The 27,971-nt window shown below is 43.4% G+C and overlaps 1 protein-coding gene across 1 annotated transcript; it reads right to left on the bottom strand.

Moving 5' to 3' along the window:
* Nucleotides 1–453: 453 nt before the first annotated feature.
* UPK1B (uroplakin 1B) lies at nt 454–27,971 on the bottom strand. The gene is made up of 8 exons (XM_032852285.1): nt 27,802–27,971; nt 16,790–16,877; nt 15,573–15,773; nt 13,071–13,145; nt 12,250–12,372; nt 9,664–9,843; nt 4,464–4,547; nt 454–716 (listed from the first exon to the last, which is right to left on the bottom strand). The coding sequence occupies exons 2-8, from the start codon at nt 16,856–16,858 to the stop codon at nt 666–668; spliced, it is 783 nt and encodes a 260-aa protein (XP_032708176.1). The 5' UTR covers nt 16,859–16,877; nt 27,802–27,971; the 3' UTR covers nt 454–665.

Here is a 27,971-nt window from a genome sequence, read left to right as displayed (position 1 = left end):
ATTTTGACAATAAAAGGAATTAATGGGAGAAGGGAGCTTAAAACACACGGGTCACCCTGCCATGTCTGAGAGGAAGTTTCAACCACTGTTAACTCCCAAGGTTGGGCATTGTCCTGAAGAACAAAATGGTTCTAAGACGGCAGTAAGGGAATCACTTGAATCTGTGTAGATGGAAGCCACCATAGAACAAAGGCCAAAGATCTCTCTCAACAACTTTTTCCTTAATTCTCTCACCTGGGCAAGACTGAGAAGAATGAAAGCCTTTGCAAGTCTCTTTCAGAAAGCAGGGAGAAATGCACGCAACCTTGCTGTGCAAATACAGACTTGGCTTGCTGAGATAACACAGGTTCTTGTGGAAGTCTTTTTGCCCTCAAATTAAAAATAGGCAAGGATGGAAGAAGTAGTTATTGACTTTCCAAAGTCTCCCTTTCCTACTGGCTATAAAAATGGCTATAAAAAATGTTGCAGTACTCTAGACCAGACTGAAAACCCTAGTGAGAATTTTGAGAGGCTGCAAGCCCAGGGGTACACCTCTACCTCCGCAGTTCGAGTAAGAGGCACAGGGCCCCCACGGGGCACAGACGTGGGCTCTACCAGGAGAGCTCGCTTGAAGCACTGGGCCCAGAGTAACTGGAGGAAGGTGGTGTGGTGGTGACGCTTTGTTCTTAATATTCAATTCTGCTCCAGTAGAACATGGTACCCAGGAGAACCCAAAACTAGAATACAAAGGAAAAATAAAATAAGGAATTGTTTTAGAAATGACTCATACTTGGGTGGGGAAAGGATGTTAGGTTCACTCACGCCTAGATGATCCTGAATTTTTAAGAGTAATCTCGCCTTAAGAAACCTCAAGGGGCAGAGGTAACTATCCTGCTGCTCAGAGATAGCTTCTCTGTTCCCCACTTCCCTGCACCAAGGTGCCCTAGACTTCCTGTCTGCTAGGGCTGCTCCCCTCATGTCTGTGCTGAACTAGCCCCTCGGGCAAATTCTTTCTTCTTCCCATCAGAGCTAATGAACTTCGGGTGGATTCCTATTTCTTGTATGTACCATTTGAAGATACAATTTGCTTGCTTTCTAGTACTGGACCTCTTCTCCCAAGAACCCCCTATTTCCCCAAAAATGCTTGTGACCTGGAATGGCTGTCCCTGAAGAAACACAGAACTCAAGGTTTCTGCCTCAGGTGAGGAAGGTTAGAATATCTGGGTTCTGTTGCAGCTCTGACACTCCCTCCCTGCATCTGAAAAGTAACGATAATATTCTTCACCTGCCCCAGAGTTAAATGACGGAATGAGGAAGAAATACTATTACCACGAATGCTTGATGTTTATTGACAACTTACTGTACATCAGGCACTGTTCTGAAGGCTACACATACAACTCCCTTGAATGCTTCCAGAATCCTACAAAGAGACCAAGGCACAGAGAGGGTAAGGAGACTGGCTCCCTACCTAGCTCCTGTTGGGGGGATTTAGTGCTGAAAGTATCAGACATGATGCCTTGTCCATAGAGGTCTTCAATACATTTAGTTCCTTTTGCTTCCCTCTTTTGAATTTCAGGGGGACTTAATAGATTCAGAGTGCACTTGATGCTTGTGGAAATGTCAAGAGTTTCAGCTGGTCTGGAGTGCTAAAATCCTTTAGAACCTTTAAACAGTATCCCACAGTTCCTGCTAGCATGGCAGGAAGAGAAACTTCACAGAAGTTGTTACCATTCAAGTCATAGAAACGTGTTACCATTTTCCATTCACTCAACAAACTATCAAGCACCTGCTTGTGCTCAGCTAGGCCCTGGGAATACAGAGGGCAGCTGGATCCCGGGTTTTTAGCAGACAAATATGTCGTATCAGAGTGATGGAGACATGGCCGCGTGTGTGCGGAGTGGGGCGCCATGGGACTTCCTGAGGGTGGGTGAGGGACCACAGAAGACCTCTCAAAGGAGCTCACTTTTCCTTCCTGCCTCACTCAGCTTCTCATGCCAAACCCAGCATTTCCTAAACTGTGGTGCACAAACACCCAAGGGACCCTCGTGGGTGCGCCTGATGTCAAGGCCATTTGCATAATAATGTTAAGACTTTATTTGCCCTTTTCACTGTTTTCCACATTTGTACTGACGGTGCAAAAGCAGGGGCAGGTAAAACTGCTGGCGTCTTAGGATTCGAAGTAGAGGCACTAAACTGTGTCAGTGGTCAGTGTATTCTTCACAGCTACGTACTTGCAGTGAGAAAAAAGGCAGTTTAAGTGATCTAGAAGTTTAGAATTTTGAGATTGTTTTTGATGAAGCAATAAGAAATACTAATTTTATTAAATGTTTACCTTTGAATATTCATCTTTTTTTTTGAAAGATTTATTTATTGGGGTGCCTGGGTGGCTCAGTCAGTAAAGCGTCTACCTTTGGCTCAGGTCATGATCCTGGATCCTGGGATCGAGCCCCATGTCAGGCTCCCTGTTCAGAAGGGAGTCCGCTTCTCCCTCTGCCCCTCTCCCACCTTGTTCTCTTTTGTTCTTCTCTCAAATAAATAAATAAAATCTTCTTTTAATTTATTTGAGAGATAGTGCATGTGTGCTCCTGCGCTGGAGTAGAGCGGCGGGGAGGGGAGAGTGGAAGAAGACAGGGGGAGCCCACCATGGGGGGCTCGATATCAAGACTCTGAGATCACATGACCTGAGTGGAAATGAAGAGTTGGGCACTTAATGAACTAAGCCACCGAGGCGCCCCTGAATATATATCTTTTTAATATTCTTGCAATGGAAAGTATGCATAAAGCAGTTTTGTTGCATAGTGAAATCTAATGGTTGTCTTAAGGAAAGGCACTTGTGTGATTGCTTGACTGTACTGAACTAGCCTTTTTTAAAAAAATATTTTATTTATTTATTAGAGAGAGAGCTCCAAGCTGGGAAGGGGGGAGAGGAGGGGCAGAGGGAGAGGGAGACGCAGACACCCTGCTGAGTAGGGAGTCCATTGACATGGGGCTCCATACCAGGATCTTGGGATCATGACCTGAGCTGAAGGCAGACGCTTAATGAGTGAGCCACCCAGAGCCCCTGAACTAGCCATTTTTTTCATGAAACGTGATTTTTACTTGAAAAAAAAATGACTAATAGACAAGCTACAGTTATTCAGATTGAATGTTTGGCAGACATTTTCTCAAAAATTTATGAAGTGAGTCTGTCTCTTCGAGGAAAACAACTGACAGTATTTCTTGCCAGTGATAAATTTGGGTGCTCAAGCAAAAATCAGGCAACTTGTTTCTATCATGATGGGTTGATAGCATCCTCATGATAAAGGTCCTTTCCAATGTGGCAACAGATTTCCTGGTATCTCATAAAGACTTCAGCCAATATTTGGAAGATCAGCATAACGCAGTGAACCAATATTTTCCCAAATGACCAATGCATGATGTTATGGAATCATGAATGGGTGAATGATTTATGTAAATTGTAAGACAAACTGATGTAAATGTATTTTAATATAATAGAGTCTGAAAAGTTTGTTGACATAGTTTTAGATTCCACATCACAACTAACGCTTAAGAACCTGCTAGTTGTCAAGTTTTGTGTAGTACCAAAGAAGATTATTCACAGTTACTTTTAGATAAGGTTATCAAAGCATTCCCTTTTTTTTTTTCAGCTACCTATCAGCGTGAGGGTGGATTTTCTTCAAATCCTTCAGCCTAAGCAATTTACTATAACAGATTAAGTAAAGAAGCAAATAAAAGGACCCAGCTGTCTTCTGTTAAAACCAGACACTGAAGATACTTTTTAGAAATGTAAAACAGTGCTACTTTTCTGTTTTTTGTTTTGGAAAATAGTCACTTTTCCCATAAAAATACATTGTTAATGTTAACATGTAATTAGTTTATTATTGTTATTTTAAATGAATTAATAAGTTTTTTTAAAATTCTGGGTTAATATCCATTAGGGTAAATATAAATAGATATAGCCCCCATAAATAAAAGCTTATGAGAGTCCTCAGTAATTTTTGAGAGTGTAAAGGGGTTCTGAAATCAAAAGTTTAGACCTGCTTCCCAAATGTAACAGCTCTTAATCCTGACAGCAAATTAGAGTTATATGGAAAGAAAAGGTTTTTTAAATGCTTGGGTCCTGCCCCTGGATCCAATGAATCAGAATCTCAGAGACCGGGGCCCAGGTATATTTTCTTTTCTAGAAGCTTCCCCAGGAAGTGGTATTTCGGTATAATAAATTAATGAATTAATGAGATCCAGAGAGCTGGAGGCAATCAAGTGCTCCCCCATTAGCTAGTAGATCTGGCTAGTAGGGCATATCCCTTCCCGTGGAGGGGATATAAATGCCCCACCTGCCCACGGAATCCACAGTCCTTGCCTGGTGCCAGCAGCTTCCTGCCTCGCCCTCAGGTCTGAGGTTTTGTTTCCAGACTGTCTAGCGTGGATGGGTTAACCAGGGCCTTCTCAAGTTCTCTCCTTATCAAGTGCAGGGAAATACTCACAGTCCAGCAGAGAATGGCAAATCCAAACCAGGCAACCCCCCAGGCATGTCGGTTCATGGGTCCAGAGATGAGTTCATAGCACCCCTGGAGGAGCACAGCGTTCCACGTGGGTGAGAGAAGAACCAGAGAAAAAGATGTAAGGGATGGGTGGGAAGGCAGATTTCTACTTGGATCAAGACTATCCCAAAGTCTAGTTTAACATACCCAGGCTATTTCCACATCCCCTTGGACAGCGGGTATCAATAGGGCTTTGCTGAGGGAACAGAAATAGTCCTGTTCAACAACTACTCTAGATCACATTATTTTGTGTCTTTATCACTCAAACAAAGGTGCTGCTATTTTAGACTGATGTTTTTTCATATTGAATACATGGGCAATGTGTTCTCTTTTTTAAAAAATTGTAGCATAAAGTACAATATGAAGTATTCGTAATAAAATTTGAGTACTTATTCTCTCCCTACAGAATTTTTTGGTGGTTTTTTATTTTTTTGAGGGCAGAGGTACCTTTGATTTGTTTGTTCTTAAATGAAAGTGCTTCTGATCTATAAATATCAAAGGTTTTTTTTTTTTTAAACCATTAAAGGAAACCCTGTTTGATGCTGTCTAAATTCTCATTTGCTATCATATTTCAGCATATCTTTATTGGATTCTAGTGAGACTTTGAGAAGCCAAGGTATGTGTGCCAACGATTCATTTTGTATTAATCAAATCATTCATTCATGCATGCCATAATCCAATGAGTTTTTATACGTGGCAGGCTCTGTTCCAGTCACCATGCAAAGTGCTGGAATAAAACACACGCATGACGTTAGAGCTGCCCTCTGAGTGACCTGTGCTAAAGCTCTGGGAGAAGTCTAGTGAATGCAGCAGCCAGGGGGTTCCATGGGCCACTGAGGTCCAGAGGGAAATGTCCTCAAAAGGCTGACCTTGAAGTTTAGCCCCTACCCCGAGGCTATAGATGACCACGTGAGGTTCCATCTTTCTGACCCTGTTCCAGGCCCTTGTTAACCCACTTATGCCCCCTGACTTTGCTAAGCCTTTATTTCTCTCCCATTTACTCTTCTCTATCTATGTTACAGGCATCTCCATTCACCTACTCATTCAAGTAAAAAAATCTGGAATTATCTTTAACTGTTGTTCTTCTCTTATCCAACATCAAATACTTAAGCAAAACCTTTTGGGTCTACTTTAAAAATACATCTCAAATCCAAACACTCATTACTTCCGGCCCCCGCCTTGGTCCACTATGGTCTCTCTCCAGAATTACTACAACAGCCTCTTCACTGGTCTCTTTGGGGCTTGAGTCCACTGTTGGCACCCTACTTATCTTTATACAGTGCCAGAGGGATGCTTGTAAAACATTAATCAGATCACTTCAAATCCCTGCTCAAAAGAAATGGCTCTCTACCACCCTTAAAATGAAATTCTGAGTCCTCACAATGGCCTACCGGGCCTGTCTGACGTGGCTCTGCCCCTCTCTATGAGCCCAGTGTCCTCTTCCAGAGGCTGTTTCCCTGTAAAGCTAACGAGCTTAAGCTTCAGGGCTGCTTACTTACAAGACCATTTCAAGTCCCTGTACCTAATTTTGTATGCATATTTTTTTTAAAGATTTTATTTATTTATTTGACAGACACAGATCACAAGTAGGCAGAGAGGCAGGCAGAGAGAGAGGGAGAAGCAGGCTCCCTGCTGAGCAGAGAGCCTGATGCGGGGCTCGATCCCAGGATCCTGGGATCATGACTTGAGCAGAGGCTTTAACCCACTGAGCCACCCAGGCGCCCCTGTATGCATATTTTTAATTGTTTTTCCTAAGGAGGGTATTCTTCCATACAGATTCCAGCCCTACAAAATCTAAAGCATCCCAGTCTTCAGCTCTTCCTTCACTCATTCTGGCCTTGCCACACTGATGTCCTTGATGTTCTTATAAAAAGCTAAGAATGCTCCCACTTCAGGGCCTTTGCACCCGCTGTCTCCTTTGCTTAGAACTCTCTTCCTCAATCTTCTTTAAGTGTCTCATTTCCCCCATTTAATTCAGAACTCTGTGCAAGTATCCCCCAACAAAGCTTCTCTTGACCACCATAGGGAAAAACACTCTCCTGTCATTCCATATACAATCACCCTGCTTTACTTCTGCTCATGGCATTTATCACTACCAGGAATTTGTCATGTATTAGTTTGGTAACTTGTTTGGTGTCTCTCACCCATGCTACAGTGCAAGTACGAGGCAGGGATTTTTTGTGCTCGTGGCTGAATCTCTAGGACCCAGCACAAGTGCCTGGCACAAAGTAGGCACCTAATAATGTGGATAAAATGAATGGAGCCCGACATGAAGTAATGATTACAACAGTATCATTTGTGACACAATAGTTCATGAACACTCCTATATCCATTACTCACTGATCCTCCTAACAATCCTTGGAGGGGGTCGTTTGTCCTAACAGGTACCCATAGAAACCACTTAAGTCGGGTGCCAGGCACTGGGCTGGGCATTCAGCAGTGACAAGACAGACATGGGCATTGTTCTTAGAACTCACAGACAAAAGCCCCAGTTTTTTCACCTCTTCTAATTTAGTTCCTGCTCAGAGTGTGTGTTTTTTGTTTTTTGTTTTTTCTCTTATCATTGTGCTGGTTTCCTTGATCTTCCTCAGTTCTGTGATAATGTTCCTGAGGTACAGTGATCAGATTTTGCACACAGTATTTCTGGGGCAGGTGGACCATGAGTAAGAACACATGTATCTGCGTCTGACATGCTGTGTGAATTCCTGGTTAGTTTCTATTTTCCCCACACCTATGAGGACATCCCTAATTTTGTTAGCCTTCATTTATGCAATGTAGATTTCGAAAACTACAATATGGATGTGAAAAAGAGAGTCATTCCCCTCTTCCACCACCCACCCGCCAAACAGTTCTCAGTGCCTGCTCTGGGCCAGGCAGTATGAGATGTACTGAAGATGTAGAATTGAGTAACGCACGGTCCTCAGGGAGACTCAGAAAAGATAGTGAGCAGAAAAGATTTGTGAGCAAATACAATATGGCTCAGGGCTGCAATAACAGAAGTCAAATATAGGAAGAACTGGGCCATATTTCATTTGGTGGAAAGGGATTGCTATAGGAGAAGTAGCAGGACCTATGACTCAGAAAGAACGGTGGTGTGTGGAAATCTGGGGGACTGGGAGAGGGAGAGGCAGAAAGAGAGACTGAAGAATGAGTGAGATTGAGAGAGTAGGAGCACAGGGAGCCAGGAACAGAGAGAAGAATTTCAGGTGCAGGACTTTGGCAGGAGAGTAGGGCTGCGTGATGGTAAGTTTGTAGTTGTGCAGCTAGTGGGGAGAGGAAGTAGAAATGTTAAGCACAGGTGAGACCAAGGAACCCTATGGGAGGAGGTGGGAAGCATTGTCAAAACTCATGGGGACTTTCCTCCCTACCAGAACATTACATGTCTGAGGGAGATCAGCTGATTATTTCACGACAAATACCCTTTCCTGCCCTTTCACAGAGATGATACACTCTATACACAATCCAATCCAATCAAGATACGTTTGTGTGGGCCTGTGCCAAGGTTGAAATACTGAAAGCCTTTATTTCTCTTGAGAGTGATCATTATACTGCATATTGTGATAATAAGGAGCACAGTTAATTGCTACAGCAGTCTGAATGTAACTGATACAGCAACAGTTGCTGAAAAGCTAAAAAGGGTGGCTTTGAGGGACTCTGCAAAATAATCTGCATCACACCCATGTTCTTTTCTGGATAAAAGCAACCGATCCTAGTCCCCGCACCCTCCGAGGTGCAGCATGACGATCAGCTGTTTAGTGTCCTTCATTCTGAACGTGCCCTTTGTAGTATTTACTCTCAGACTAAGGAGTCTGACATTTCTCAATATTTAATTAACTGACACACAGCCAGATTCCCTTAAAGTGGTAACTCGCAAAGCAGTAGAGGCATTTCGGAGGCTGATTCCAAGTATAGGAGAATTCTCCTCAGGCTTTTTGGGAATATTTCCAAGTTTTTTCTTGGCTTACAGTCTGGGCTCCTGAGCCAGACTGCTTGGGTTTGAATCCTGACTCAACCATTGACTAGCTGAGTGACCTTGGGCAAGGTGCTTCTTATACCTCTGTGTCTTAGTTCCTCATCCGTAAAATAAGAATCATATTGACCCCTACCTTTGAGCCTTAAATGAGTTAATACACATATGGCACTTGGAACGGTATCTGGTTTTGTAAGTACTCAACAAGTGTTAGTTTTCAGGTTCGTTTTATCATTTCCATCAGGCTGGAAATACCTTCTTAAAAACCATCTGTATGTAAACTGCCTTCTACCCAAATCATTAACTTAATATTCTATTAAGACCATCCTATATCACCACAGAATAATGAGGGTGGTTATATCATTATTGCATTTACCATCACCAATTGCCACTGCTCTGGCACTAGCAAAACATTCTTTTTGTATACACCCCTTCCAACTTACTTTTTTTTTTTTTTAAAGATTTTATTTATTTATTTGACAGACAGAGATCACAAGTAGGCAGAGAGAGAGGAGGAAGCAGGCTTCCCGCCAAGCAGAGAGCCCGGTGCGGGGCACAATCCCAGGACCCTGGGATCATGACCTGAGCTGAAGGCAGAGGCTTTGACCCACTGAGCTACCCAGCACCCCCAATTTACATTTTTGCAAAAAGAGAACCAATCTTTGCGTAGTGAAAATAGTTTTTGAAGTACCAAGTCTATATTCTATTGTACAAACAGTTTGCATTTAAACAAAGTTGGACTTTGCTATCACCATTCTCCTGTTCTGTTATTAAAATGTAGATTTTCGGGGCGCCTGGGTGGCTCAGTGGGTTAAAGCCTCTGCTTTCGGCTCAGGTCATGATCCCGAGGTCCTGGGATCGAGCCCAGAATCGGGCTCTCTGCTCGGCGGGGAGCCTGCTTCCCCCTCTGTCTCTCTGCCTACTTGTGATCTCTGTCAAATAAATAAATAAGATCTTAAAAAATAATAAAAATTAAAAAAAGAAATGTTGACTTTCCCAGAACAGCCCTAGATTAGCATTTGCATTTTACTGACAGAGAAGGAAATAGTTGACGTGAGGTGTAGGGCAAAATGATGCGGAATTCTTCATGAGACGTTAGGACTATAGTTCACCAGTCTTTCCCTCCTAAAGAGCAGAAAACCTTCTGGCAGGTGGTGGGCAGAAGGGACTCACCTCCTTGTGATAGTACCCGGGCACTCCTAGCTTGCAGGCCTCCACGTTGAGAGGTTCTTTCAGACTGTTCATCACACAGCATTGACGAGGCCAGGGATAGTCGGCATCATGATTCGCAGTCCGGAAGGCAGACGTGTATCTCTGCCAGTCTGACGGGCCATTGACACCACAGCAGTGGTCCTGTCAGCAGAGCAGAGATGCAAAATTCTCTTCATGCTGCTTGCTACGCCATCAATGTAGCAACTGAGATTTTACAGAGAAAGAAGATATGGAAAATGTACCATATCTTGCATTTCCTAGAATTCCCCCAATGAGAGCGGAGGGTATTGATAACCTACATGTTAAAACTTACAAAATACTTCACCATTTGTTACTCCACTAGCCGCTAATGAACTCTGAAGCCTCTGATAAGTTCAGCTCCCTCCTACGCCTCACTTTCCTTCACTGTAAAACATGACTTTGTGTCCTTCACAATCCACGGTCCTCAGAGTTCCTGTGAGGATGAAATTAGCTAATGTGCCCGACCTGTCTAGTACAGTGCCTCTAGTACAGTGTCCCATAGTAAGCCCTTACTTATTAAGGGTCAATCATTAACACTAATTAATTACTTAATCAATGTTAATTGATATTAATAATCAATACTAATTATTAATTATTAATACTAATATCTTGATACAGCAATGTGAGGGAGGTATGATTATTCTCATATGACACATAAGCAAATTGAGAGTCAGAAAATTAAAATCTTTAGTGGTAAAGAAGTAATGAGTAATTCCTGTTGTTTTACATTTCTGTACTTTTAATGTATTCTAGAGCAATTGTGTATTACATTTATAACGGGAGAAAATACACTGGAAAAAAATAGCCCAAACCTGGTGGCATATAGCTCTGCCTTTACATAGGAGAGGAAGATCAAGGAACAGAACACATAGCTAACATCCTCACACTCAATAGAGTTGAGGACAGAGGATAAAACATTCTTCGTATCACTTTCCTTCCTTAGTAGAAATTCTGCTAAAACGTTTCAAGGGAAGAAATTAAAATTACAGGCCCCTCTCAACTTTCAGAATGAATTACTTTCAAACAAATCTGATGGCAAATCAGCTGTCTTTACTTCTTTTTAAATTTTATTTACTTATTTGAGAGAGAGAGAGAGAGAGTGCGAGCACAGCAGAGTGAGGGGCCGAGGGAGAAGCAGACTCCCTGCCAAGGAGGGAGCCCAACACGGGGCTCAATCCTGGGACCTTGGGATCTTGACCTAAGCCAAACACAGATGCTTAACCCCCTGAGCCACCCAGGTGCTCCGAATCAGCTGTCTTTAAAGCAGATTCTATTTTGCCACTGAAAATACCCTGGCAAGGGAAATACTTTTCTTGTATTTTGATCTGAGTCTTTTGGAGGGAAAATGGTTAAGTTCAGACTGGGTTTTTAGAAGTTGGTAAGAAGATTTTTCAGATGTGTGGGCGTTTACATTTTTATTTGAAGAGCTTATAGCTCTTGCTAACGGAGTGGGAAAAGTACATGACCTATAGTCAGACGAGTAGGTAGAAAATAAAAAAGTGGCAATGAATTGGAGGTCCTAACGGGCTAAAAAGAATTATTGGAATGAGAATATTCAGATAAATGAAGGAAGTGATAGAGAATAGGGGGTAAAGAGACATCAAAGAGGGAGCAGAGGCTATAAGGGAGTTTGCTGATGATGCACTGTGAGCCAGTAGAGGGGAAGGGGAGGCAGGGACAGTATGAGAGTTTGGTCAGATTAGGGTTTAGTTAGGGATAGATATTCATATACATAAGACAATTCAGGGGTAACAATGGATATTCTGAAAGACTTGGATTTTTGATGATATTTAAGGTAAACTCGTATATAAGGTATGATGGCCAGTGACAGAAAAGTGGACAATCAAGTCAGGTCATAGCACATGGTCCTTGGCAGGACTAGCCCATTGGTACTAAATAAGCAAAATAGGCAATAATTGCCCCTTGAGTTCACTGTGATGTGGAGGAAGCAAACTTGTTCTTCCAGTGTAAATGATGCTTGAGTTCTAAGAGACAGTGCGTGTGATTTATCTAAATTTCTTAACGGTGTCATTATCCCTAAATGGAAGTTAATCAACATCATGGCTCGAAAATAAAATACAGATCTAGGGGTCCCACTGAGTGATGTGCACACAAGAGGAATAGATAAGAAGAATGAATGAGAATGAATGAACTCGCCTATGTCCAGTCTCTTTTTCTTTTCCTTTTTCCTTTTTTTTTTTTTTTTTTTTTTTGAGAGAAGAGAGAGTCCATGTGAGCAGCAAGGGAGAGGCATAGGGAGAGGGAGAGAGAGAATCTGAAGCAGGCTCCATGCCCAGCCCAACACAGGTCTCTATCTCACAACCCTGAGATCATGACCCGAGCTGAAATCAAGAGTCAGATGCTTAACCCACTGAACCACGCAGGGGCCCCAGTCCAATCTCTTTTTGAATGAAACCACCCTAGAGGCTGTGTTCCCCATTCTTTGACTTCACTGACATCCATACCTTCACTCCTGGATACTGGTTGAGGTACAGAATAATATCTCCCGAAGGCTGCAGGCATTACCTGGAGCATGAGTCTGTCCCAGGTCTTGGTGACTCCATTATTTTTCCATTGGTCATCATTGTTTGGAGGGCTATTGTTTTGGTACCTCTCTAGCATCTGCTTCAGGAAGAGGTTGGGTGTGAACTATGGTGGGAGGAGACAACAAAAGGAGAGTTAGCACGCTCATCCAACAAGGAAGCAAAGTGATGTGCCTTGCCTGTTGCTAGGGGGCACTGATCATTATCTCCCGGATTAAAACTGTCTGTAGAGGCCCCAAGAAAGGGTGGGATGGGTGTGAGGCTCTGGATGGCTGAAGTCCCCATGAAGGGAGAAGTTTTCCTTTTCCCTTCTTCCCATGTTCAAACAAATCCCAGTGAGACCAGGGTGGGCAGGCATTTTACAGTGGCCTAGGCTTGGAAGTGGAGAAAAGGAGAGAAAACAAGAAAACAAGGAAGTCTTAGATGTGGTGGACTGTTGATTATCCTATGGAAGAGCCGATGGCCACCGCAGAGTGGGAAGAGCATAGCAGTACAAGCTTGGGCCCAGGGAGTTGCTCTGCCTGGACTCAGGATTCTCCTCTTTCACTTACCAGCCATGTAATCTTGGACAAGTTACCTCGCCTTTTCAAGTCTCATTTCTTTATCTATAAAGTGACCATTGTGATAATACCTATTTCATGGAGTAATTATGAGGATTAAGGAAACTTGTATATTTAATATTAATGCACATGTTAGCATACCTGGTACAGAGTAAGGGCTTAATACATGTCAGCTATTATATTGTTATGACAATGACGACTCCCATGATCATTTCCACTCTGTGCTTTTTGTGATTGTACTCACAAAGTCTCGTTGTGTTGCTGCTGTGATACAAGACGCCACTTCAAAGCCATATACTATAAACATCAGAATGAAATACTGGAAGGGAAACAAGTGGGGGGAAAAAAAGAATTACATTTATTTCCAAAGAGAGAATTTTAAAAAATAATTGTTATATCTTTCAGCATATTCATCTAAGTCAAGCCATCCAATCATTAATGAAATTATTCAGCAAACCCTCATGGATCAGCTGTTTGGAGCAAGACTTGGTACCAGGTGCTAATGCGTTCAATTCCCTCCTTATGCCCAGAGAACAAATGACTATTGAATACAGAGCTTTCTCAGCCCAGTGAGAAATATCTTTTCTACATTGCTATTTGAGAAAAACACGCAAGCGAAGGCACTGATGTGCGCACGCGCGTGATTGTTTGGTGGCCGGCAAGACCGTCTTGGTGGATCAGACCCTCTATAGAGCTTCATAAATTCCCTCTCAGTGAGAGAAATTTTCTTTATGGTTTACTGAAACTTTAGAAGTACAGAGGTCAGAAAAGATGGACTGGATCGTGTTTAACATCCAGCGTCCCTCCTGCCAAGCATCCAATCTCCCCAGAAAGGGGCGGGAGGCTCCCGGTACGCAGGCTGCGCCGGCTCTCGTCCCTCAGCCCCCAGGTTCGCAGGTATGGGGCAGGCGAGCAGAGCACACCCCGCTGTGTGTTGCCGTCGTGTGTCTGTGTGTCCACACTCGCACATGCGCACACACACTTTCGCACGATGCCTCCCCACCACTCTGCCTCTATTTATGACTGGAAAATATCTCAACAGCAAGTTGTCTCTGAATCTGGGATGGGAACTCTTTGCAAGGGTCTGTCTTTGCTTTCCTCAGCCTTGCGTATTCGCGTCGGGTCCCTGGGTTCTCCCAGGGAAGGGGCGCTGCTGTCTGTGTACGTGGGGGAGGGCAAGGAAAACTGTGCTCTCTCCCTGGGCAGAGACGGCTCTCTGAGCAGGACTCTGGGCTGCCCTAATGACTCAGCTGCTAGTCCCAGAAAGATTATGGCCTTTGATTAATCAGAGGCCTCATAACATTTGCTACTTGTTTTTTGTCGGGAGCTTTCATGATGGGGGGCACCTGGCTGGCTCAGTCCCTAGAGCATGTGACTTTTGATCTCGGGGTTATGAGTTTGAGACCCACATTGGGTGTAGAAATTACTTAAAAATAAAATCCTTAAAAGAGGAAAGAAGAGAGAGAGATTGAGAGAGAGAGCTTTGATGATTCTTCTTAAAGAGGCTCGGAAACCCCTCAGAGATACTCCAGAAAGGAGCCTCCGGGTACAGGAGTTTTCTCCATCAGCCCCTGGGAAGGTGCCTTGCTCCTTCTCTTTGCAGAGCACAGTGAAGAATGTTCTCTCTCGGCTGTGTCAGGCATACAAGGCTGGCCCAAAGTGAGACCAGGATGCAGGTGAAACTTGTCTCTGGAGACACCTGCCCCTCCTCTTCATTTTCCTTCATTCTTTCCCATGCCTGAAAAAGTGGCTGCTTTTGCCCTGGAAATAACTCATGCTAAAGGAATCAGAGAATGTAAATGTTCTGCATTCCCTGGGTGCCAGGACAAGTTTAGATCACAGGAAAAGTAAACCAACAAGCATCTTAGGTTGCTGGGCTTGTTTCGTAAAGATGTAACTCAGGTCCTGCGACATTTGGATAGGAGAGTTATTTCAGGGTGGGGAGTGGGTGTGGGACCCCATCACAGTGTGAGAAACCATTGTCCTGAGCATGGGGGCAGAGAATAGAGGTCTAGACCCAATACCAAGGTTTCTTAGTTCTGTTGGTTGCACATTTGCTTCCATCTACAAAGCAAGGCATGACCTGGCTGTCTGTGGCTCAGGGCAGAAGCCTGTCTGTGGGGCACAGGGTTAGAAGCTGAAGTTGTACTCTATAGTGCTGTGCATCAAGGTTTTCTAGAGTCCCTGAAAAGTAGAGTGAATGCAAAATATGGGAAATGCAGGTCATTATACAAAATCATCATCTTTGAGCTCAAAAATGTCTGAAAAAGCTCATGCTTTCTCTTAAAAATTCATGCTTATTTTGTATTTTATATCCTAAAATGTCAATGACTGATTAATATTAAAATCATACTTTAGACTACTTATTGTCAAGAGAAAAAAATCTAATGATCATGTTCTCAGTCTGTCTTTCCCTTGGCCTAGGTAGCTCCTGGCTGTACCTGCTGGAGGCATGCCAACACCAGGTAGAGAAGCAGATTTGGAAATTACTCAACAGGGTCACCTCCAGGTTGCTCCCCTGTGTGTTCTCTGTACTGGAATCTTCTGGACTTGCACGAGTGGAGGACATCCTTGCCCCCCACATGGATAAGCTTCACTGCAGGGCAAATCTTGACCTCCTTTTCACCCCTCACCTGGCTCTCTCTGCTCTTACCTCCCCCACAAGCCAAGTCACTGTCTCAGGGAAGAAAAAACAGTCCATCAAAATCAATCCAGGAGGCAACTGTAGAGAGTTTTAAGGCCTCACCGCCAGAAGAATTTTCCTGTTGGATTTCATGATGCCTACAATGCCTAGAACGGACAGACAGAAGAGGCAGATGCCGACAAACATGCCAATCCAGGCTGCCCCGTAGATGTCATCGTTGTCGGTGGCTTCAAGCAGTGGGTAGAGGCTGTGCTGGTCAGATACGAAGAAGATGCACTCTGCGGTCAGGGCGATGCCGCACATCTGGGGGGCAAAGGGTGTTCTATCAGGCCGGTGGTCAGGAGAGCAGCATTGGGAAAGGGGTGCAGAAGTGTGGGGAGAGGGTTATGAGAGAGACTCACTCTGTCCCTGCGTAGGCGCAAAGCCACGGACTTAAATGCATTACGAGGAAATCAAACATCCTTCCATCCTATTAATAACTTGCATGTTTCCTCCCATATGTCCCTCTGTCTAATTGCTATTTGGGAAAAGACCCAGGCAATTTTAGACCATCTAGAGTCCTTGGGGCATGAACCACTCAACAATATCTTCTTGTATGGAGATAACTTCAGAGCCCCTCTTCCACTGCCCTTCCCTCAAATTCCTGAATTGTAATATTGAAACTAGTCCTGGTCGTACTCATCAGTGCCAGAGATCCAAGGAACCTTGGTGGTTATCTTTCCCACACCCTGCCTTTTATAGATGAGGGCTCTTGGCCTTGAAAGTCGATGACTTGTCCAAAGTCCTGTGGAGATGGAGGCAGGGCTGGCTTAGAGCCAGTGATCCTGACTCTCGAGTGCTTTGTCAGTACACCAAGCCCACACGGCCAGGACTCTGAGCCACTGTCACATCCTGGTACTGACCTCTGCATGGTAAGGACATATAAATGCAAACATCTGTCCCCAACAGCCTTAACAGAACAGTTCTGTGGAAATCAAACCAAGGTGAAGTAGGAAAGGAACACCAAAGTGTGCATGTGGTGGGAATGTTTGGACACTGACCATGGTGGACGTGGCTTCTTTCAGATTTCTGTATTTGGAAGTTGGGAGGGAAATAACCTTTTTTTTTTTTTTTAAACCATGATCTCTCAACATATTACATAGTTACGTATGATTATTTCTGTAAGTTCTAGCTAACATATTTTACTAACACATTTCCTGGAATCAAGAAAAGAGAGAGGAAGCCAGTAATCAGATCATTATTTTCCTTTAAACTCTCACTTTTGATTAATCCAAAAACTGTGATTACAGAAGGAACAGTGTTTCCTGAAAAATACTTACACCAACAATCACATTTCCAAAAATCAGCAGGCCCTGGAAGCAACGAACAGTGGAGTCATCTTTCGCCATTGTCAGGATTTGGCACAAGCTGGAGACACAGTGGAGAAGAATACAACTGAGTAGGACCAGGTGACAAGTGACGCTCGTTCCCCGACATGCCTACCTCACACCACTGCGGATCAGCTTCTCGCATTCGAAGCGTTCAAAACAAAGTCAGGCAATCATTTAGCAAGGGAGGAAATTTGGTTACTAAGTTCGGGAATCGTTGCAATTTTTTTTTTTTTTACCGTAATTTTACTGAGAAGTAAAAAAAAGGAAAGCTTGCTGGAGTCTGATCGGTGACTTTCAGTTGTCCTTTAAGGTGTGGAATACACAGATTGCACACGTCTGTGTGATGAACTGAGGTCCTGCTCAACGGCAAGGGCAGATGTGGGAAGACTGGGCAGTGGTCCTGGCATGGCTCTTCCTGTTCTTGGTCACAGCGAACCTAAACCCAAAAGGCAAACCCATGGCCAGAGTTGGCAGATAGGGCCCATATGGACTACAGGCAGCTGTTAAAAACCATTATTATCAGAATATTTTTTACTTTCAAAAATAGTTGGCGATTTAAAAAGTATCCTGCTTATTTACCCAAAGGATACAAAAATACAGATTTGAAGGGGCACCTGCACGCTGATGTTTACAGCAGCATGTCAACAAGAGCCAAACTACGGAAAGAGCCCAGATATCCATTGACTGATGAATGGATAAGGAAAATGTGGTATGTGGTATCTAAATACATATTTATTTACACACACACACACACACACACACACATACACACCCCAGAATATTACTCACCCATCAAAAATAAATGAAATCTTGCCATTTGCACTGATGTGGAGGGACCTAGAGGGTATTATGCTAAGTGAAATAAGTCAATCAGAGAAAGACAATTAAATGGTCTCACTGAGATGTGGAATTTAAGAAACAAAACAGAGGAGCATAGAAGAAGGAAAGGGAAAATAAAATAAGACAAAAACAGATAGGGAGGCAAACCATAAGAGACTCTTAACTATAGAGAACAAAGTGAGGGTTGTTGGTGAGGGTGAGGGATGGGCTAAATGGGTGATGGGCATTAAGGGGGGCACTTGCTGAGATGAGCACTGTGTGTTATATGTAAATGAAGATTCACTAAATTCTGCTCCTGAAACCAATACTACACTATACGTTAACTAACTTGAATTTAAATTAAAACTTGGAAAAAAAATAAGTAAGTAAAAATAAAAAGTACCCTGTTGCACCAGGCAGGGAGTGGGAGAAGAAGGGCTGGCGTATAGATCCTTCCATGTGCTGCTCTCCTCCGTGCTTCTCACACACACACTCACAGCCCAATGAGGTAGAAAAAGAAAAAAAGGTGAGGAGCCTCATTCTGCAGGTGAGGACACTGAAGCTTTAATTTAGGTACTTAAGATCCGTGGGGTCATGCAACCAGTAAGTGGAAGAACTAGGCTGGAGACCTTGGTCTGAGTGTCTCTGGAGCCCAAGCTCATCCACAAGCCCACACTGGCTCCCAGAAATTATTTACGAGGTGTAGTGCTTTGTATGGTACTAAAAGTAAGTGGGCCTCTCTCTCCTTGAGGAGTCTTGGAAGGTACTTGAGGGTAAGTGTTTGGGTCAATTATTTTAGCTTTTGTACTTAAAATACCTTCAGAAAAGCCATCCAGATTTCTTACTGTGGTATTGATCTAAGCAACTAATTACTTCCTGCATTCATATACTAAATCAAAGGTCGCTAAGGTAGATTGCGGTAGTCTGGGATTTTATGCTCTAGTAGGGAAGCTAAAATATTTCCTAAATAACTTTACTACATCTATTGAGACCTTAAGTACTGCGGCAGTTCTGAATAGGGAAGATGTAAGCCTTGCAGAATGTGTATGGTTTTGATAAGTAGACTAGAGATGTAGGGCAGTGTGGGAGGAAGGTGGGGCTCACCGACATTCCAGGGAAAGGAAAAGTCAGGGAGCAGAGACCCAGAAGAGCAAGGTGACCATGAGGTAATACCTGAGGCAGTTTGGCTAACATCCCAGTTTGTATCGGGAATCAATGGAAGGCAAGCCTTCCGCTTGACTCAGCCCTTGCTAAAATTTAACTTCATTGTTACATTCTAAGCATTAACAGCCTTCTACATCATCTCAACTTCCCTATTTTCCCTTACTCGTTTGCCTGGGTAGCTGTGGGAAAGGAAAGAATTAAAATCCATGAGTGTTTTGCGCCCAGAATTAGGAACATTGTAGGTCTTCCATCAATGTTTGCTGAGTGACTAAAAGAAACCAGGCCATTGTTACAAGATCTTACTGTGTAGTTTCTGCTTAGAAATGGCATTCATTCTTTCCTGCAATGTTTGCAGTAACTGTCACAGGCCAGATTGAGCTGAGCCTCAGCGCCATGAAGGGGTTAATGCATAAACTCCACCAAGGGAGATCTTTTCTCCTGTGACCAGACCAGTAACTTTACAGGAACTGTAAAGTTCCTGACTGGGGGGCGCCTGGGAGGCTCAGTGGGTTAAACCTCTGCCTTTAGCTCAGGTCATGATCCCAAGGTCCTGGGATTGAGCCCCACATCAGACTCTCTGCTCAGCGGTGAGCCTGTTTCCCCCTCTCTCTGCCTGCCTCTCTGCCTACTTGTGATCTCTCTCTCTCTGTCAAATAAATAAATAAAATCTTAAAAAAAACCAAAAAGTTCTTGACTGGTATGCACAGACATTTCTCCCGACCAGTTGAGTTACCATCTAGAGACAAAAATAAATAGACGGCGAAAGGCAAAAGTTCAGACAACGCAAGTATAGAGAGTAAAGGGCAAAACCCCGGAGAAGCCAAGGGCAGTGCCATTTTGACCAGTACGGATTAGGCACCCATTTGCTGGGTAGCAGCTTGTTTGTGTTGATTCGTTGGGTTTAAAAGAAAGAAAGCAATTTGTTGTTTAAGGAATTTAAAGTGAGATTGCAGCAACGTGGATTCAAGCAAAAATGACTGTATGCGGTCGAATAAGTGGGGAGACAGGACTAGGGATTTAAGGAAAAGGGGAGGCAGGCCCACCAAAGAGGGGCTTTATTGGTCCAGAAAGGAGTTGAAGGGACTCTGAACATGGTATTTGGTCCCGGTGTCTCACTGAGCCTCATAACACACTTTTCCAAAGATGACCAACCTCACCGAGTTTTATAAAGGGGAAAGAGACAAAGGAATACTCTGTGGGAGGGTTGTCCGTCAGGACTGGGGGGAACCATGCAGACAAGAGTGGGAGGAAAGAAAGAGGAGGTAGATGAGGGGTTGCTTTGAGCAAAAAGAAGAATGAAGGGAGGAAATCTAGCCGGGCGTGCCGTACAAAGTGCTGGGGTGGCAGCCTGACTGCGGGCTGACTTAAGGAAGGGCAGGGATATGGTGATGGGCATGACCTGCTCTAGTCAATGACAGCTAGAATTTTCTCCTTTTGCCCCGTGCATTCTCCTCTCCTTCAGGCCTCAGGAGATCAGTGGCACATAACTTAGGAATTCACTCCCGTCTTCCAAAATAACAAAACGATGTTGAAAGCTGTCATTTCATGAGTGCTTATGACCCCCTCAGCTAGGCGTTTATATTCATCTCTCAACAAATCCAAGAGATTGTTTTTGTTGTTGTTGTTTTGCCGAAATCTGTACTGATTTCCTAGCTGTTGTAACAAGTTACCACAAACTTAGTGGCTTAACACAACACAAATGTAACATCTGAAGTGGAGGTCAGAGTGTGAGGGAGTCTCACTGGGTTAAAATCAAGCGGTCAGCACAGCCATCCTCCTGGAACATCTAGGGGAGAATCCGTTTTCTTGCCACTTCGCAGATGAAGAAAGGGAGGCTTGAGAGAATGCTTACTTTGCCTAAGGGCACATTGCCAGAAAATGCAAAAGCTCAGATTCAGGGGCACCTGGGTGGCTCAGTCAGTTAAGTCTGTCTCTGGCTCAGGTCATGATCCCAGGGTCCCACGATCGAGCCTCATGTTGTGCTCCCTGCTCAGTGGGGAGTCTACGTCTCCCCTCCCTTTGCCCTCTCTCCCCACTTATGTGCACCCTCCCTCTCTCTAGCTATCCCTCTCTGTATCTCTCTCAAATAAATAAATAAATAAATAGATAGATAGATAGATAGATAATCAATCTTAGCTGAGATTCAAACCCAGGTCTGCCCAGCTTCGGATCATTTCCTTACACACTGCACAGTGTGTAAAGACCTGTCATAGAGCTAATCTTAAAAGCAACACCTGGCTCATTTCCTTGCCAACACTCGAGCAGAGAGAACAGGTCCGTTTTGCTGCTCAGATGATCTGCCTTTGCCAAGGTCAGAATCATTGGGCCTCTCTTCACTCACTTCTCCAGGTTCTTGTCTCCTAGGCTCCTTGGCACTGGACTTGTATTTCTACATTTTCCCCAAATCTGATTCTGCACTCGCATGTTTTTCCAGAAAATTTGTTCATATGTACCCCAAACCTGCATTTCTCTCACCCACTCCTAGGGACTGAAATTCTTGGAAGGAAAGGTGCACATGTGCAGATTAATGTGAGAATAGACATTTCTTTTCTTTTTTTTTTTTTTTTAAGATTTTGTTTATTTACTTGACAGAGAGAGATCACAAGTAGGGAGAGAGGCAGGCAGAGTGAAAGGGGGGAAGCAGGCTCCCTGCTGAGCAGAGAGCCCGATATGGGGCTCAATCCCAGGACTCTGGGATCATGACCTGAGCTGAAGGCAGAGGCTTTAACCCACTGAGCCACTCAGGCGCCCCGAGAGTAGACATTTCTTAACCTCTCCTTGGTCACCTATATTTTATTCTAGGTCAGTGTCTGGAGGACCTAAAATATTTCTTGCATCTGCCAAACAGTCACAAATGTCAGGAGAGATGGCGGTTAGGAAACCTAGTGTAGGCTTCTCATGGCTCATGCTGTGGCCTGGTGGCTGTGCTCTGTGAGGACCCTGGACGTAGTATCAGAATGCCATGCTTCCAACCCCACTCTTGCGCAGCCTTTCTGTATACTCCTGGGCAATGCCACTCACCGTCTACTTCCTCATTTATAAAATGGGTAGAACACAGTGTGTTTGACAGGGTCTTTGTGATCGCTGAGGTAAAAGATGGGGGAAGGTTTGGCAAATACTCTTTGTTTATAAACCCAAGAAATTATGGTTAATAACCAGGGGCATATTTAGGTAGGGCAGGAAATTGGGCTATGGCTTTGCTTTATGTACCAGTGACACAAGGACATAGCCAGGGGTAACATCTTCCAGGTTGAGGGGAAGAAGTCCCTCTACCTTCCCTCTGTCCTCTGCATAGGGTGTGCTCTGCTGTAGGGATCTATAGGCTTTACCCATGTGTGCTTCTTCTTATTTTCCATGGAAGGATTAATGGGGTGGGGCAGGGAATCATCTCTTTGGGATAAGAGAAAAGCTCCCCAGTTGTGCTTGGGGTGTGGCCAGAGTCAGGTACCAAGCAGCATGTCTGTATGGGAGGGAACCTCTCTGCATTCCATCCACATTCTTGAACAGTTAACACCCAGACACTGGGCTCCCTCCCTGGGCCTTTGGCTAGCTCTAGTGCCTCTGCTCTGGGCTGTGAGGTGATGTCCAGCTGACACCCAAGATTCTCTGCTGTGCATGGGCTTCAGAATTTACTTAGGGAATACTCTGTTCCACTCCCCTTATGCATTATTTTCTCCTGGTATCAATGTACAAGGGTTCCCTGCACCTTATTGCAAGAGTCTCGAAGCAGGAGGAGATGTTGGGACCCTGTTTCATTCGTTTTTCTAGGTCCAAGGTGGCACAGTGCTTGACACATAATAGGCACTCAGTAAATAATTTTGCTAAACAAAAGGCCAATGAAGTAGATTTTAGAATGTGTATTTGAATGAATGAATGAATGAATGAATATATGAGTGACTTGTTTGCCGAGCCCTCTATTGCAGAACAGGTTAGAAAGTTCAGTGAAGTGGGAAGAGCAGGGGCTTTGGACAGACCTGGGTTTGAATCTCTGCTCTGCTACTTGGCAGTTTTTGTTTTTTAAAGATTTTATTTTTCTGGCAGAGAGAGAGAGAGAGAGAGCAAGCACATAAGCAGGGAAGAGAAGGCTCCCCACTGAGCAAGGAGCCTGATGCAGGACTCGATCCCAGGACCCTGGGATCATGACCTGAGCTGAAGGCAGATATTTAACCCACTGAGCCACCCAGACATTCCTGCTGCTTAGCAGTTTTGTGAGCTCAGGTAGTTTTTAAATCTTGTTGAGCTTCATCTCGAAATGGGTATCCCAATAACTAACTCAAAAGTTTACTGTGAAAATTCAGTGAGAATATAGGTGAATACTAACACAGTATTAGTTACCCAACCAATATTCATTTTCCTTACCTTTGCCTCAATTTCTTGAAGTAGATAGACTAAGCCAACAGACTTGAATGGGGAAAACACCTAAAACTAGTGATTTAATTTTGTTTTAAAACACAGGGCCACATTTCAAAAGACATGTGATTTTAATATGAGATGCTAATATATAAAAGCAGATCAAAATTTGGCTGAAGCAAGAGTGGAGAGCTTTCCCTCATCAACTCTGAATTCCTGAGCCTCATGGTAAGCCCCAGAGTGGCTACCAACCAAACTTCTAGAACTAACAGGAACGAAAGATGTGGGAAAAGTACTGAGCTAGCAGGCTGTTCCCAGGGGGTGACGTTGGAAAACTGTGGTCAAAATGTGAACGATGATATTACATTGTTTCTGTGTCCAAATGACCTGTGTTGAACACTTCTAGGAAAGTGTATGGAACACTTCTAGGGAAGTTTCCTGGAAAACAGGCAACTTCCTTAATAGATAGCTGGAGGAGCATCTGGGAAGGGGTTCTTGGCATACTTGGAGCAGAAGCAATGTGACTTCTAGGAAAGAAAACCACCAGGCCTGGCTCATCGTTAAGAGTTCTTTGAAGGTTCTGGATGCCTGTGCACCAGGGCAGACTAATGAATTTATTTAAGTTAAAAGCAAGAAAAGTTTTGACAAATTTTCACACCGATGGCTGTTAAAAGAGAGAGAGAGAGAGAGAGATATTACGAATGTATTGCCCTTACCAGAGAGGACAGGCCCAAAGAGAGAACAAAAAGAGAAACAGATGACACCAGTCTACCTACAGAATATAAACCAGGGTGTTCTCTAAGGCCTTGACTGGGATACAGTGCCCAGCTGTTTGGTCAAATACCAGTCTAGACACAGCTGTGAAGATATTTTAACAGATGTGATTGACATCTAAATCAATAGGCTTTGAGGAAAGCCAATTAATCTCCACAACATGGATGGGCCTCTTCCAGTCAGTTGAGGGTTTTAAGAGCAAAGACTGATTTCCGGAGGAAGAAGGAGTTCTGCCCCCAAACTGCAGAACAGAAAGCTCGTCTGCAGATTTCAGACTCAAGATTGCGGTATCAACTACTTTCCTGAATTTGCAGCCCTACAGATTTCGGGCTTGTGAGGCCCTGCAACCACGTGAGCCATTTCCTTAAAACAATTGTCTCTTCATTTGGCTAAAGATGTAGAGGCTTTGTAGTCAGTCCTCTCATTGTGCAAATGAGGAAACTGAGGCTCCTGGAGGGGAAGTGACTTGCTCAAGATCACAGATGTGTTGTTTGCAGAGTCAAGATTCAAGTCCTGATCTCCTGACTCTTAACAGACTTTTATTGAGTTTGTCACTAATCATTCTTCTTTTTTTAGGTAGACACCACCTCCCTTTATGTTTCTTTAAAGTTGAGAGACAGTCCCATGCCCTACCCTGCTCTTTTATAGATTAAGCCATGAAGGGAGCCATATAAACAAAGCTGGCAAGGAGAGAGCCTTCTGTCTTTGCCCTCCATTCAGTCTTCCTCACTCTGTACCCTATTTTCTGAAATCCACAAGAGAATCATTCCTTTGCTCCTGATTGGAATGCACATCCATATAAAAGAGGCACGGTGAGTCTTATGAGTCATCAATGTCAATTCCTCGTTGTGAATGATTTTATCAAAACCCTTCCTTATATTTCCAAAGGGAGAGCAAAGACACATGAGGGAGAAAGAGACTCAAGGAGTGTAGAGTCTCAGTGGACTAACCTAACTCATGATCTTGGGTCTTGGGTCTGTCTTTTGTGGGTAGAGACTGAGTCTTGACAATATGATGTGCTTTCCCTCCTACCTTCCCTTGTAGCCTCCAGAATGTATCGTCTCTTTCAAATATGGAGTCTATGGAAACTTTCCCATGTTATTCCAAAGTAGCACTTCCCACAGAGGTATTAGGTTTCTTTTTTAACTTGGAAGGGATAGCAAAAAAGCAAATGGGGTAAGGAGAATTTTAAAAGGTGGGATTGGTAGAGGACAGAGAGCCAAGTAGCGACTGTCCACTTCAAAAATGTTATCACCCCTGACTGAAAGTATGTGGCTTGCCTTAAAATGTTTTCCACATTCAAGAATAGCCTCTGTGAGCCCCACCCTGTGGAAAAATGCCCAGTGGCCTGGCACCATGATGATATACTAAATTGCTCAATGTCCCAGAAGCGCCTTTGCTCTAAGGAATGCAAACGTTTGAAAAGGCTAGAGTTTTCTTTTTTTTCTTGTGCCCTTTCAGTTTGTTTTCTTATAAAAATTACTCATATCCATAATGTTGATGTTTCCAGACACATTGAATAAGTCTAAAAACCATTGCTCACTAAATAAACTACTTTCAAAGTAGAAGAAAAAGAAGTGAGACTCTCCCACCAAGCATGAGATCATTTTTTCAAGTTCATTACCTCTTTTCCTCACTCAAGCTTGTTGGACCAAAGAACACGCAAACCACACCTTAACCTCTAGCTCACGCTAGAGAAATTTGGATTAACAAAAGAAAAAGAAATAGAGAAATAGGAGAGGAAGAAATAAGAAACACGCTGTGCTGTTGCCTCACCCCTGACCTTGAAACCCAGGACAAGAGTAGACAGTTGTATGACTTAGAGGGGAGAAGAAAGATGGGTGTGGGGATTTTAGATCAGAACAATTGCTGGTCTGCTTAAGTTTAGGGTAGGATGAGTCCCTGGGAATGATGAAAAGAGGTGCTCATTCCCATGGCCATGACACGTAGGGATCACAACATCCATTGGTTTTTCTTCCATTAAAGCTCTAAACCTGTTCTCACTAATATGGTAACTGGAAGCCCCATGTAGCTATCTTCATTCAAACTAGCTCAATTAAATAAAATTGAAATTCAATTCTTTAGTTGTACTAGCCCCATTTTAAGTGCTCAGCAGCCACATGTAGTTATTGACTGTCTTATAGAATTTCCATCATCACAGAGTTCTATTGGATAGCACTCCTCTGGACTCCTGATGCTTGTCACGCTGACCTTAGAGTCATTCAATCACCTGAAGTCAGGACTAAGATGGAAGCAATGGCTCAGGCATTCTCAGCCAAGTGAGGACCCTAAGTATGGGCCATGCCAGCGGGAGCCAAACCCCAGGGCAAGAATGCTATGGAGACTCCTAGGAGGTAAGATTAGAGCACCTCTTCATGAATTTGGTCTTTGCCCCAGTTAGGGAACATCAGGGGTGTGGGCAGCATGCATGAGCTTATCAGTGTTTGCTCTTAGCAAGAATGCAAAGCAGGAGAGGTCAAAAAGAAATTCTGAGATTTCATTTGTTTTTCTTAACTAAATGGTATGTAAATTCCCCTTTGGATTTACAAGTCTTTATTCTTCCCAGGTAATTAAAAAAAAAAAAGTAAGTGAGTTGATTTTTAAGCCTATTGTAGCTGAAAGGAAAAAAGACTGTTGCAGTAAAAAGCAAAATGAGAAAACTTTCTCCTTGTTGAGAAGAGCTAATCAAAAGGAAAACCATTTCTTTACAAGATTTGAAAACTATTTAAATATATAAAAATACATATATATATCAAGAAACAGTCAACTAACTTTGTCTTTAATTTAAAAAAGACATTGAAATTAATGAAATTCAAAATGTGTTCAAAATCTTTCAAACTAATTACAAGTGGGGTTTTAAACTTACATAAAATAATACTAGCATTATTTGAAATTTAATTCATATTACATGTAGAAATGTTGTTAGAACAAAAAATATATTTAGGACCTGTGGATCCTGTAGATCAACTAATTGGTGAAGAGTAAAAATAAATTATGTAAAAATAACATTGCATAGATAAAGCTAATTTGTTGACTTATTTCAACTGACACATTTGCTAAGCAGAACTGTTTGCAGAGAAGAAACATGAGTAAATTGCCTTACAAATCCCATTCTGAATAGGCCGGATCAAATGATTTCTGACAAGACTACCAGGGAAGTTTCTCCCTACTACATTATTAAGAAAGAACATGGCCCATTTCCTTAAATTTTCTTTCTTTCTTTTTTTCTTTTTTTAAGATTTACTTATTTATTTATTTGACAGAAAGAGAGAGAGGAGAGAGAGAGATCACAAGTAGGCAGAGAGGCAGGCAGAGAGAGAGGAGGAAGCAGTCTCCCTGCCTAGCAGAGAGCCCGATGCGCGGCTCGATCTCAGGACCCTGAGATCATGACCTGAGCTGAAAGCAGAGGCTTTAACCCACTGAGCTACCCAGGTGCTCCTCCTCAAATTTTCTTTTTGGTTCTCTGACTTTACCAGGAAATTGGGGTCCACAGGGGTCTGTCTGAAATTTTAATCAGGAGATAAAATTTTTCCCAGGGTTCTTGGATTTGTCTTGGTCTTTCCGTCAGGAAATTGGAGGTTGAAATCAGGGTAGGTGAATAATACTCCCAGAATTTTAACCTCAGTTCTGAGAACTGAACAATATCAAATGATTTAAGAAAGCAATTTGTACCATTTAAAGTAAAAGAGAACAAAGTTGTTATAGTAGTCTTATTATAAAAAATGACAGATCTATTCATGGGGAAATTATCGTTTTCCCCTTGCCCTTTCAGACCCCAGCTCGCCTCCCAGGAAGGCAACCCAACCAATGAGCGTGCAGTTGGCTTCCCAGCAGAGTGAGATCAGTCTACTTACCTTGCCCTCTCTTCCTTCTCCTCCTCCTTGTGCTGTGCCGGCCCACTCTGCAAGCTGTTCTGGCCTGAGGTGCTTTTCTACCCAGCACCAATTCTTTGAGCCTCCTGGACCAGGAGCAGTGGTCTGTGATTGGGAGGAGGCATCTCACATGGGCTGAGCCTGATGCTGTC

Source organism: Lontra canadensis, unplaced genomic scaffold (assembly GCF_010015895.1).
Source record: "Lontra canadensis isolate GAN:19392208 unplaced genomic scaffold, GSC_riverotter_1.0 scaffold6, whole genome shotgun sequence".
Classification (NCBI taxonomy): Eukaryota; Metazoa; Chordata; class Mammalia; order Carnivora; family Mustelidae; genus Lontra; species Lontra canadensis.
This window is presented reverse-complemented; position numbering and strand designations above follow the sequence as displayed.